The sequence below is a fragment of the Hippocampus bargibanti genome, linkage group LG02 (assembly GCF_051943395.1).
Source record: "Hippocampus bargibanti isolate YZ-2025 linkage group LG02, ASM5194339v1, whole genome shotgun sequence".
NCBI classification, from domain to species: Eukaryota; Metazoa; Chordata; class Actinopteri; order Syngnathiformes; family Syngnathidae; genus Hippocampus; species Hippocampus bargibanti.
In genome coordinates, this window is record NC_142735.1 from 19,255,728 (window position 1) to 19,268,979 (window position 13,252).

General features: G+C 38.8%; 1 protein-coding gene across 3 annotated transcripts; it reads right to left on the bottom strand.

The window, feature by feature from the left end:
* Positions 1–867: 867 nt before the first annotated feature.
* On the bottom strand, positions 868–10,467 carry fibpa (FGF1 intracellular binding protein a). Of its 3 annotated transcripts, none has more exons than XM_089017621.1 (11): positions 10,166–10,467; positions 9,799–9,883; positions 9,446–9,644; positions 8,899–9,025; positions 8,635–8,735; positions 8,326–8,459; positions 7,105–7,213; positions 6,908–6,971; positions 6,344–6,430; positions 6,165–6,262; positions 868–1,786 (listed from the first exon to the last, which is right to left on the bottom strand). In XM_089017621.1, exons 2-11 carry the CDS (start codon positions 9,881–9,883, stop codon positions 1,717–1,719), a joined length of 1,074 nt encoding a protein of 357 aa, XP_088873747.1. In that variant the 5' UTR covers positions 10,166–10,467; the 3' UTR covers positions 868–1,716. The 3 variants fall into 3 exon arrangements, with proteins under 3 accessions (XP_088873747.1, XP_088873756.1, XP_088873740.1); XM_089017630.1 differs by having other exon boundaries at positions 9,799–9,886; XM_089017614.1 differs by lacking the exon at positions 10,166–10,467 and having other exon boundaries at positions 9,799–9,898.
* Between the last annotated feature and the right edge of the window lie 2,785 nt (positions 10,468–13,252).

Below are 13,252 nucleotides of genomic sequence, written 5' to 3' on the forward strand. Positions count from 1 at the left end.
TTGATTCTAGAGCAAGGCAAGATGTCCTGGCGTGACGTCACGAACAAGGGGGCGGGACCTTCTGAAACTCGCCATTTTGAAGTAGCTTTGGGACACTAACTCATTTTTATTGATGTTTTGCATTTGACTAAAAATATCAGCCTGCGTGTTTTGGGTTTTTTAGATGCTATATAACGTTTTTCTGACGTCAGTTAGGATGTCGACAACTTTCCATATTACAAGAAGCAAAACAAAACGAAAGCCGATGTCTGTAGGTTGTCCTTTATAGAATTTAAGTTTGGAATGAAACAAAACAAGACCAAAAATGGGATCCTGATGAAGTTTCACTATGTTTGCATTAACAGTTACAAGAGTTACAATACAAGAACAAATGAAAAGAAAAGAACATGAGGTGGTCACAAATGGCCAGAGAAGAGCCCTCCCTGGTTTTAGTAGACGTTACATTAGCGGCAGCATTGTTTGTTTTTCCTAAATGACAACGGCTGCATTGTGTGTCTTTCCAATGTGTGTGTTTGTGGGTGGTGGCAGCTGTCATTACAGGAGGACCTTGTTAAAAATCACACTGTCTCAACCCCCCTACGTGGACCAACTGTGCAACCGACCCCCTTGCGTCCCCACCCCCCCTTGTTTCCTTGACCACACACACGCACACAAACATCCCACACATTCTCAGAATTAAACTTCAAACGCAGCAGAATGTCTTCATCTACGGTCACTTTTCATTTTCATACGGCCTTTATCTTATTTTCTGGCAGCCATCTGGATCCAAGGCTTCTAAATTTTGCTGCATGGACTGATTTAGTGATATCGCAATTTTAAAAGGAAAAGGGACTCGCTGCAGCAAGACAAAACATGATGACAGCTTGATGTGAATATGTTCTTTTACTTTACTATAAAGTGACTAGAGAGAGACAGTGACGAGAATCGTTTGGAAGTTTGAAGTCTTGCTAAGGGGGCAGGGGGAAGTGAAAGAAAATAATGAAAGGGAAACTGTTTTGAGCATTTATTGTATCATAATCTGTGTCCTTGATATGCTGGCGATGGCCCATGTGTTCTTTCGTCTTACTAGTCGGACAACTTTGGCACACTTGTGCTTTCCGTAAAGTGGTTTGAGCATTTATTTAGTCAATGTCTTTGATAAGGAAGCTACAAAGTGTGAAAGATGTCCTGTAGTTTAACTAGCAAGACTTAAATGTCAGCTAGTTGACAAAATACGGCATGAGCGGTTGAAACAAATATAAGTACTAGAAAAATTTGTAGTCCAACATTTTAGTGAAATGACCCTTACCTTGGATATCATTGTTGAATAAATGCTGAAAAGGCTGAATTGATTGCTTGATTGAGTTTTTTAAGTCTTTAAAAGTGTCTGTTTCTAACATGTGTGATGGTTGAAAATGCGCAAAGGCTGGCAACTACGTGGCACTCAATGGTGAAGATTTTACACAATTTTGCAGCCTGGTGTTATTTATTTTATTTGTATTTTTTTCCAGATTTGCCAACAGCTCTGTGCGAACTGTCAACTTCAGATGTATCGTCACTTTCAAGGGTCATATTTGTAACTCCGGTGGAGAATTGCACATGTAACTTGTCATGGATATCAAAGATATTGAATGAATGAGCTAACAGCTTTACATACGAGGAAGGGGGGGCGGGGGTTGATAACAGCTTAGGACAGGAGGGGAGAAAAATGGAATGGTAGAGGGGAAAAAAAGCAGCTCAGTCATGATACATTTTGAAGATGCAACTTTTGATGACGCCCATGTATCTATCCCACACAACTTGATGTCTGTGTGTGTGTGTGTCGGGGTGGGGGGTAAGAGAGAGAGAGAGAGAGAGAGAGAGAGAGAGAGAGAGAGAGACAGAATTTAAGTGCAAATATTGTATCAAGAAAACGTCAAACAAGAAGAACGATGCTGTTTTTGTCTACTCAGCAACGTAACGGTACTGAAATCTCTCCTTGTTTCGAGTGCATAGAGGTTCAAGCTTGAGCCGGATTCCATTTCGGTATGTTTACATGAAAAACAAGGTTTGGTGCAGTCTCTAAAGTTGAATGAGGTCATACGATTCGGAATTCAACCAAAGTCTTTGGGAAAAAATACAGTTGTAACTGTTGGAGAGTAATTTGTTCCATGACCAATTGAAATTAAATGCTATTTGTTTGTTCAAGCACCCCTATAGACCCCCCTCAGTAAACACCATAATCTTACTCACAGCATGTTTTTGATGTAGACTTGAATGTAAAAATAAGATTGTGCCCGCCCCCGAAAAAAGTTGAGCCTCATAGCCCTCTTAACTCATTCACTGCCATTCCCAAATTTGTTCGGGAATTGAAAAGCCTGACGTGGAACGCTGTTTCCTAAATTGTTCGGGTTTTGGTTTTTCTTGGGGTTGGGGGGGGTTGCCGATAAAGCGCTGGTCAGACCTCTGGGAATGTTGTTCCCTTCTGCGAGGGGGTAGCATTTGCCTTTTGTGCCATTTCAAACTCAATTAAGTCCAGACCCATATAACTTAGGAAATAACACTTTTTTTCAGATGAAAGAAGAGAGTCTAAGGTTTCTTACGCTGCATTGAATGTTTATGTAAAAGGAAATATTCTGTAGGTCCTGCATTTTGAGTGAAAAATGACAAAAACCCTGGAACTGGAAGTGGACACATATTGGCACATCATCTGGCAGTAAATTTTTATTTTGTTATGCTTAGAATATCTTGTTTTCTATCCTTTCACTCCCACCCCAACCCCATCCCTCTTCAATTGCTGCTGTGGACTGCAAATGTCCCCATTGCGGGACGAATAAAGGTATTCTGATTCTGATTCTGATTCTGATAAATGAGTTAATTAAAGGTTTGTTTGAGCAGGTTTTTTTTCTTCAAAGTAATATTATAATGTAATTGGTCATTTCTTGCCAAAAAGAGATAGACCAGGAATGAAGCACTGCTGGCTGGTTTAATATGTGTCTTTCATTAAATTGAAGTCTATCGTATTAATTTTAAATGTTTAAAGCATTTGGGTAAAATAATTACAAATATTGGTATACTTAAAAATAACAATCAAAAGGTCTCCATGTCACGATTTTAATGATATGGAGGGGTTTGCATCATACAAATTGTGACGGTAAGGGATTCACTGAACTATTTCCATCATTTATTGCAATTTGACCAAAATGTGAGAAACTTGTAGGTGGCTCAGTGTTCCAGAATGGCCAACCGTAAAGCTTTCACTGTAAGCAGATGAAAAGAATGGGGGACGAGACAAGGTGACACACAACTTGATGGCTGAGCGCCAAATGGCAGAGCCCAAGTGTTGATTTGACTTTGTTGTGTTGACCAAATTAGTCCGCTTTAACGATGGGTCGCCTGGGGCGGAGATCAAAAGGCAAGCCTTGGTGGGCCCAGTGCCACCTTTGGGACAGCTAATATTGCAGGATTTTTTAACGGATTCTATTTTAAGGATTTGAAAGGCTTACAAGCAAGTACTAATTTGAAGTTTGGCCTCTTCATCATGTGGTACAAGCACTGTATGGTTTTGCAAAAAAGAACAAGGATAAACTGTGATTGATGCTGCTCCATTTGTGTCAATTCAGCAGTTGTTTGAAGGTTTAAAATTGCTGCAAAACTGAGGCTATTTTCAATTCACCTACTTATGGCTTTGTTCCAGCTTCAGCTGTTGTTTAAGCGCTATATAAATCAATATGTAGTGTATTGTATTGTATTGTATTGTATTGTATTGTATTGCATGACACGTTATATGTTAACATTAAGACAAATTCTCTCTTGCTACACTGTCCGTATCAGTTTTAAAGGACAACCGACGTCTCCGGACAAGTTGTGTCCATAATTTGTAAAATGGCTTCAAATGACTTCTACTGAGCGTATTTTAATAAGATTCCACCGCATACAGCTATATTTTACGTTTTAAGATTCGCGCTGAATATTCAGGAAATCTTGTTTTTGAGTTGGTGACAAGTCCGTACGTGACGTCACTAAAGGAACCCTGACCGAAAAAAAGACACATTGTAGCGGTCCTTCCATCACGTCAATGTATTTTGCTGTACTTGTTTGGTCTGGGGACCTCGTGTTGCATCCAAAAGCCGCCAGAAGAGGGCGTCCAAGCTCCATATAAGGAATTTATCAGCCTGTGGAAATGGAAGTGGCCACAGGAGGTCGACATTTTGTGCCTCTTTTTCGGTGAGACATTTCCCCTCAATGTTGCCTCATAATGGCACGGAATAAATTCTTTAATCGATTGCAAACATGTATGCTTTCCTCTTCAGAACTATTTGAATCATATTCATAACAGGAAGAGTAACAAGAAAGCATCTTCTCCGAATCTGAAGCCATTGTTTTGATTCTCGAGCAAGGCAAGACGTCTTGGTGTGACGTCACGAACAAGGGGGTGGCACCTTCTGAAACGGGCCATTTCCGGTTTCATTTTGAAGTCGTTTTTGGACACTTTAAGTCATTTTTATTGGTGTTTTGCATTTGAATAAAAATAGCATACTGCGTGTTTTGGGTATTTTAGATGCTATAAAACGTTTTTCAGATGTCATTTAAAAAACAAAAAAATGGTGTTGGTTGTCCTTTAACGTGAAATGGATGGATGGGTGTAAATGAGCGGACCCACTTTACTAATATATTTTGGGTAACTATACAACCAAATCAATGCTTTGAACTCAGAACTACAATAGAGCCTGCATACAGTATATTTGCGATTCAGCCCCTGTGTGAAGTTCCCCTATTTGTGGCTGTCCACTCTACTAATTTCATTACAAATGCTTCATATCAGAAATGGAGGATATCTTGGCTTCTAAATTATTGGGGGGAAAACACTTGGATTTTCTGGTACATATTAACTCATTCGCTGCCATTCCCGAATTTATTCAGAATTGAAAAGTGTGATGTGGAGCGCCATTCCCGAATTTGTTCGGGTTTTGGTTTTTCTTGCGGGGGGTGCTGAAAAAGCACTGGTCAGACCTCTTTCTATGTTTTTCCCTGTCATGAGGGGGCAGCATTTGCCTTTTGTCCATGTTAGCACTTTGTTAGAGCTGTTGTTAAAGCACTATATAAATCAATATGTATGTATTGTATTGAATTGTATTTGATACAGCTGCCCCAATTTCAAGCTCAGGTAACTCCAGGAATTAACTTGGGAATTAACTTGTTTTTTCTGATGAAAGAAGAGAGTCTCAGGTTTCTAACGCTATACTGAATGTTTATGTAGTCCTAAAATTCAATATTCTATGGGTCCTGCAAATTGAGTGAAAATGACAAAAACCCTGGCACTGGATTGGACACATTTTTGCATATCGTCTAGCAGTGAATGAGTTAATCAATATAGGTAGTCATCTACAAAAAACTTGATTAACTCCGATCAACGGTACAATTTTTATTCCATGAATTATTTGTTTTTTCGAATAGTTGTCACTGTCATCACAGTTAAGAGGGTTTGCTGCTAACAGGGTTGCAAATCTGGACACGTTAGGTTCCCCCCAGTAGTAAAAGCTGTTTTCTGTTTTCATTGGGTCCTCCACTTTAACTCCCACATTCCAAAAACATGCATGGCATGTTGATTGAACACTCCAAATTGTCCCGAGGTGTGAATGTGCACACAGATGGTTGTTTTTCTGTGTGTGCGCTGTGATTGGCTGACAACCGGATCAGTGTCCCTTGCTGACTGCCCGAAGACAACTGGGATCATAGCAATAATAATAATAATAATAATAATAATAATAATAATAATAATAATAATAATAATCATAATAATCATAATAATCATAATAATCATAATCATTTCGAAGCACCTTTCAAAGCTCTCATGGTCACTTTACAGTCACAGGATACGTTTTTCTGCCAGCGTTCACTCAACCCGGAATAACTCAAATAGATAGAAAGTTAGCTGGTCAGCTGATAGCTAATAGATAGCCAGCTAGATAGCCAGCCAGCAAATAGATAGCCAGCTAGATAGCTAGCCAGCAAATGGATAGGCTCCAATTTTGATGTGTGGGACGTAAAATGTCCTCCAATTTTATAATGACCGAAAGACAATTTTTGAAATTGTGGTTGTGACAAGTTTCAATGTTTTGAAAGTGTGTGAAAGAAATAATACAGTTCAAAGCATTTAAAAAATTAATTATTTGTCTATTGGAACCGTATCCTATGATACTCACTTAAAGGTGTCGAGTATGTGCGCCGAATTGCTGTAATGAGTCAGGTAGAGCCTCGTGTCCGCCGCCGTCCATCGGTCCGAGCGACACGGTTCAATAAACTGAGGAAAAAGGGAGGTAGGTGTTGTAACATCAGGCGGATGGCGTCCTGCTTTTCTCTGCTCTCGAAAAAATCTACACACCTTCTCCACAAGGTCGATGAAGAAATCACGGACATCTTTGGTGTTTGTTAACTTGGCTGCGATGTTCACAAGGCCCCTGGAAAGATTCTGACAAGAGGAAAAAGGTGTTCATTTGCACAGCGGAAACACCAAGAGTTCCCCAAATCCAACTATCCAGAAGAGGAGCAAAACCATGAGAGAAGTAAAGTCCAATTGTTCAAAAATCCAACCACAATAAATAAATACATAAATTTAACAACTAAATAATGTTGACAACTGTACGTGGGAAAATGGACTCCACCGCTTCAAGCTGTTTATTTGTCCATCACAGTTGACATTTGACAAACAAAAGGGCTAGGTTTTTCACCCAAACCGTATTATTTCATCTAACAAAAGTGTTTGAGCACAATGCCATGTAAAATAGCATTAGCAAGCTAACACCACTGGCACAAGATAGTGACGCTTTGCGTGAAGATCCTCAACTTAGTTCAACATAGTTCCTTGGCACAAAGACGCCACAAAAATACTGCACACTATAATACTTGGAGGAAACTTTTGTATTACCACACTTGTCATTTTTTTCACCTTGAAATTGGCCTCCATCTCAGGAAAGGCTTTCGTTTTCCCTCTGAGGGCTGTACAGACGAGACTGAAGTCAAAGGAGAGAACATGAGGCAGAGGCAGTTGAACTTTTGAATTCGCTGTTCGGTATCAAACTTGTTTGGTTTTTTTATTGTGTGCGTACGTGTGCGTGTATGTGTGTGTGTGTGTGTGTGTTACACCTTTTGTGTTGATCCAGCAGATCCTTGTCGGAGATTAAAATCTTCAGTTCTTTTAGCTCTTGGAGGAATTCTTTGTCGAGATCTACATCCATGTCTTCCACCATGTTATCTAGAATGAGAGAAAATTGTATCATTTACAATTTGTTAACGATTAAACTATTGAGAAGATATCAATTTTCAAAAGCGCTTATCCTCACAAGGTTCAGTTTATGCCAGCTGTCTTCAGGCACCCTCAACTGGTTGCCAGCCAATCGCAAGGCACACTTTGACCAACAATCATCCGCACTCACAATCGCAGCGAGGGACAATTTAGAGCACAGGTGTTCATGTCGAGGCCCGGGGGCCATATCTGGCCAGCCACACCATTTTATGTGGCCCGCAAACATTGTATTTTCCATGATGCTTGCTAAACTTTCACATTCTCATATGTAATAAATAAGAGAGACATTGTGAGCATTTTCTTGTTGCCAAACATTTTTTTAAATAGTTGAATGTACTATTATTCTCGACTTCTTGATATAATTTCAGTCATAATGGCCCTCCGGGAGAAATTGTAACTAAAATGTGGCCTGCGATGAAAAGGGGTTGGATACCCCTGATTTTAGTGTTTCATTGACCTGCTTTGCACAATTTTGGAATGTGGGAAGGGGTCGAAGTATCCGGAGAAACACCCTAGTTTCCTTTGTAAATGGCTATACATCTTTAAAACACTCTTACTGATGTACAAAATTAATCCCCACGAACATTGCTTTTGACATTTTGACAGAGGAGATTGCTTTTGCTTCTGGGAGATTCTAGCGATCTCTGGTGGTCAATAGGTCGAGGTACTCCTCTGAACGTGGCAATTGGCTTTTCACGTCAACACAAAGGTTGACATTTCCATTGCCATTTGTTTGTTCTTGGGCAGGCTGACTTGTAGCCAAAATACTGATGTCATTTTCTGGTTAGCCAAAACCAAAAACGTATCTTGTTTATAAACAAACAAATAAATACATAAATAAGTAAACAAATGAATAAATAAATATTGGGTCACTTGTATCACAGTCTGTACAAGAGTGTCTTTACATGGGAAACATTGAGCATTTTAGTTTGGATACACATTTTAGAATTTGTTTTTGTGATGGATGTGCATTTAAAGTAAGGCAGGCAATAATAATCTCTACTTTGTAAATTAATCCAAGGGGGCCTCTCATTTTAACGCCAACAGAGTTAGTCTCTCACCAACAGCTCCAACTGTCCAGTGGTCGATAAGCTGCCCGGCACAGTAAGCAAAATCCTGGAACGTGAGATACTGCAGTTTTCTCTTCCCAGTCTCAAAGCGATTGTTGGCAAAGAACACAATGGCCGCGTAATCCCTGAAACGGGCCAAGAAGTCAGTTAGTGCCTCGTTGTTTTCCTTGGCGCCAGTATGTTGGATAACGAGAGTTCGTTAAAAACATGACATTGGTGAGGAACCAGGCAGGGGAAAAAAGAACATTAGCAACGGTTCAGTTCATAAACTCATGGCTTTACAGGAGGCTTGTACAGTACCTTCCAAGCTTGTCAGGGAGAAGGAAATGTTGACGGATGTTCTCCACTAGAGGGCCCTTGAGCTCTTCCACCATTTTAAAAACACGCTTGAAGTTGTCAAACTGCAATAAAAGAAAAACTTTATTCTTTGTGAATTTGAATAGAACAACGTTTTAGACCATTTGCTAAAAACCTTGGGAATTGTTTTAAACATTTTAAAAGCCTTGCAGTGGTCTGATTGTTCAAAAAACGAGTGACAGCAAACAGCCAACAATTCCATCTCACCTGTCGTCTGCAGCTTTTCAGAGTCACGCTGGTCTTGGCGCTGATGTCATCCAAGTCTTTCTTGGTTCCTTTTGAAAGTTTCTTGCCCAGGACTTCACGCACAAATGCATCATCAAAGTCATAGTACCTTTTGCCAGGACACAAAAAGAAGAGCGTCAAGTTAGACTGAACCACATTAAGAAAATAAAAATTCATGAAGTGGTGCTAATTAAATAGGACAACGTGTGTCATCCTCAAATGTTCATGAATGATGCTCAATAAATACACACAGGGGAGGTCAAATGCCCTAAACATTCAGAATTCTCCCTAACTTTTGTTTTATGATGCAGTAAAAGGTTGTCGTAGTATGCAGTAAGGCATTTAGTACATAAAGTGGAACATGGCCAAGTCTATTACTAAACTTTGCTAGTGCTCGCGCAGTCATTACTCACAATGGCTGCAAGTATTTGTGTGAAAAACACTCCCAAATCAGAAATACTTGACCATGTTACATGATCAGGTATTCCAACTCATAAAAGTAACATTTCAGACAGGCAAACCATGTCACCTCTCAATAAGCATGGCTTGGCGATGAGGCGGGATCTGGAAGAGCAGCTGATTGGCCAGTTTGGATGGACTCTGCAGCAGGCGCTCACACATCTGGAAAGTTCTGTACTGGTCCATGGTATCACTCAACAGCACATCTGCATTTGCCTCGCACTCGTCCAGTGCGCCGCCCTCCATTCGGACTTTCACCGCATCGTTTACTGCTCCGGACAACAAATATGTTTCATTCACACTTGTTTAAAATTGATTTGTTAAAGTAAGTTAACATTACTTGTGTGCCTGGAATATGTATGGTTAGTATCATGTTACTTTAAAAAAAATCCCCTTAAATATGAACAACGTGGCATTCATTACCTGTATAGCCGTCTAACCAGAGCTGATAAACCTCTTCGTCCATGATAGTGGTGTTACCCACAAATACATCCAGCTCCACAGACATCTGCTTCAATTCCATATGACATGAAAAAACAATGTTAGTCATCATTTGGGCTTTGTAAAATGAAAATGCAGCGATCTGAATTAGAATTTATGGATGAACGTATGGATGAATGTATGGATAGATGGATCGATATATAGACAAAATTGACCCATAAGTAAGTGTATATGCCTATCAGTATGATGTTTCATACTGATAGGCATATACACTTACGATTTCTAAAACAAAACAAAAATGAATTTATAAAATGAGTTAGAACATGTTTATCAATCCATTACACATTACCTTCTTTGTTTTAGTCCTCTCCCAAATGCCGTTAGTCAATAAGATGCAAAGACATGTTGTGAATTCGCTTCACAAGACAATTTAGCCAATACTACACGCATGAACTAGCTTTAAGTCGCTAAATCGCGAAACATACAGTGAACACAAAATAGCTAAACGATTAAAAAAAATAATAAGCGCACTATGAGTAAACAAGCTGTAGTCTTTCTTAAGGTTTCACATGGGACGATTGTATGAGAATAAAGTGATGTGCAGAAATGTCAACAACAGCCGTCACGTACACAAACAGATACGCCTACTTCCTGCTTCCGGCACCAGAAGTGACGTCGCTGTGACGTAGCACGTTGAAGGAGACAAAACAGCCGGTCTGGTTTGGTCATGTGTAATCGACCATGCCGCGTTACAAATACAGTACATATAGCGTGTAGCGTTTATCTGTAAATCGCTCCCTAGTTGTGTCCATAATACACAGACTAATTTACACTCTTTGCATAACTATCAATAATTTCTATGTTCGAATTCTTCCATCTGAAATTACTGTATTAGCCCCTCCCGTTCGTTTGTGCAATAGTTGATTTTCAGAAGAAGGGCAATGAAGGAGAAATGTTGAACTTTTATCCGTTGAATCTTCTTGCCGTAGAAAACGTTTGCTTGGAATAGGAATGGATGACTGACAGTGGCAGATGTGTCTATTAAGTATTTTCTACTTTCTTAAAATAAACCAGACCACATCTGCTCTTCCCTTATTTTACTGCGTGAAATACACAATCTGCTCCCCCGCAAGCGATTAATCCGAATAAATCCCCATAAATCCCTGGTTACACCCTCCCTTTTTCGGTCCTTCTGCATGTGTCCTATACACGGGGATGCGGCGGGGAGGGTTTGGTGGGGAGACGAATCCCCGGTTGTCAAATCCCTCACTGCACATTTTTTTTTTTTTTTTTTTGTGGGTTGTTAACTCACATGACACTCTGATGCCGTCACCGTTTGGGTTAACACCCTGCATTGTCCTGCTTTCTATGCAACAAAGGAGTTGGGACACAGGGCGGAAGGATGTGATGTGTGAGTTAATGCCTCAGCACAAAGGTAATGGTGGGGTGGGTAAGGGGGGTTGGGGAGTTGATAGACATGCAGTCATACACAAACATGCAGCCGTTGACTATAACGTGAAGGTTATTGCTGCTAGTTTTTATTTTCGTTGCATGGTCATGAGTCAAAATCTGACATAAAGAGAGAGAAGTCAATCGGGGTTTATTTTTTTTGTTCAATATCAAAAGCTACATTTTCATAATTTCGCCTGATTATTCGTGATGTATTTTAAAATAAGAGACCCGGTGAGAAGCAATCAGTTGCTCTGAGAGAACACAATTTATGATAATTACCTCTAGGAAGGCACATAGAACATTTCTGACATTTTTAGTTGTGAAATAAAAATGTCTAGATTTAAATTGGTTTATTTGATAATTCATGATGTTTTCCGAAGCGAGAGCTCCACTGGGAGTAGATCACAAATATTTATGATTATCTCCTTCGAAGCGTAGGATTTGATTGTTAAGTGACTATTATAGAGCCTTTCCGGTAAAATTTCAAAATAAAATATTGGTACGCGTTAAAGTAAATCACAAATGAGTGATCAATAAAGTATAAAGGCACAATTGCATTCAACTATTACAAAGTACACGTTCAACAGTATTAATACAGTATTTGTTTTTATTTGGAATGAATGTATTCCATACTACTGATATCCCATTTATGGCCCATGGACGAGTACGTACTTGTCCACACTGTTAAGAAAAATGCCTAAACTAGTAGAACGAGTGTGTCTTTAAAAAAAAAAAAAATTAGAGGTAGTCATTCGTTCCACATCAATTTTATTATGATTTAATCTTTGTCCCACTTGCAGAGAACCCCAAATATGCTCATAAAGCAAAACTGTGCACTGGTTGGCCTTTGTGCCTTACTGGTACTACCAAATAAACACTACATGGTAACTAGTAGAATGTTATCATGCCAGGAGTCGTACTTTTTGAGTCGCAGGCTGTTTTAAATCAGTGCATCTTAATTTGTTCTATGAGCATGTCACTATTATCCTGCCAGGGAGGACATATGGTGTACTACTACATGGACCTTAAGCGAGACATCAAGGATATCAAATGCATTCTGAAACAGCTTCCTCAAAATGCTGTTTGACTATTTATCCTTTTTAAAGAGGCTACTAGTACAAGTTGCATGCTTACAAGATGGTCCTAACAGTGTTAGATGTGTGCAGCATGGTCATTTAATAGTGAGGTTAAATAGCATTCTGTTTGGCCACCAAAAATATGAATGAGGTGGTTTTCTAATGTTTTATTTATAATGTCACTAATAGTATGATACTAGTATTATCCTGGTGTAAACCAGTTTTGCCTAACCATCAATAGGGTTGTCTTATAGTCAGCATTACTCGGAAGTAAACTAGTGTACTGTATATACATGTTAAGTCTCACGATTTGGTCGATAGACTCTCGATTTTGACCACAATACTCACTTTATATGTATTTTTATTTATATTTCTATTTATAATTGTATTTTATTTTTGTATTCTATTTGTGATTGTATTTTATTGATTACAGTACATATGCTTGTCTGTGACTCTAAAATGTCCTTGAGAGCTTTGAAAGGCACGTAAAATGTATTATTATTATTATTATTATTATTATTATTATTATTATTATTATTATTATTATTATTATTATTATTATTAAAGCAACTATTGACACAATACAGACAGTTCATTTGTAAGGTGAAACAAAAGAAAATATAAAAAACAAAATACATTTTAATACTAATTGAATGTATAAATAAACAATGAAAGCATTGTTGTGTTTTATTTGCTTCTAATTTACCTAACGCTCACATAATGTTTACACGCACTACAGAGTTGCAAGTACAAAATGAAAACAATTTATGATTTCTGAAACTTAACATGTATGACTGTAAATAGTACATGAACCCAAAAGAATCACCAGCTTGAAGGCTTCGTCGTAATATTGAGGCCTTGTTTCCATGTGCACTTGTTTTGAATTCTTAGCCTTTCTGCTTCCGGTG

Bases quoted from the DNA above. Each gene is read 5' to 3' on its own strand.
- fibpa (XM_089017614.1), bottom strand. From the start codon at position 9,898: ATGGAATTGAAGCAGATGTCTGTGGAGCTGGATGTATTTGTGGGTAAC. The intron at 6,431-6,907 runs GTGAAAAAAATG...TCCTCTTGTCAG, and splicing joins AGATGGAGGCCAATTTCAAG to AATCTTTCCAGGGGCCTTGT. The intron at 1,787-6,164 runs GTGAGTATCATA...ACACACACACAG, and splicing joins CACATACTCGACACCTTTAA to ACATCAAGTTGTGTGGGATA.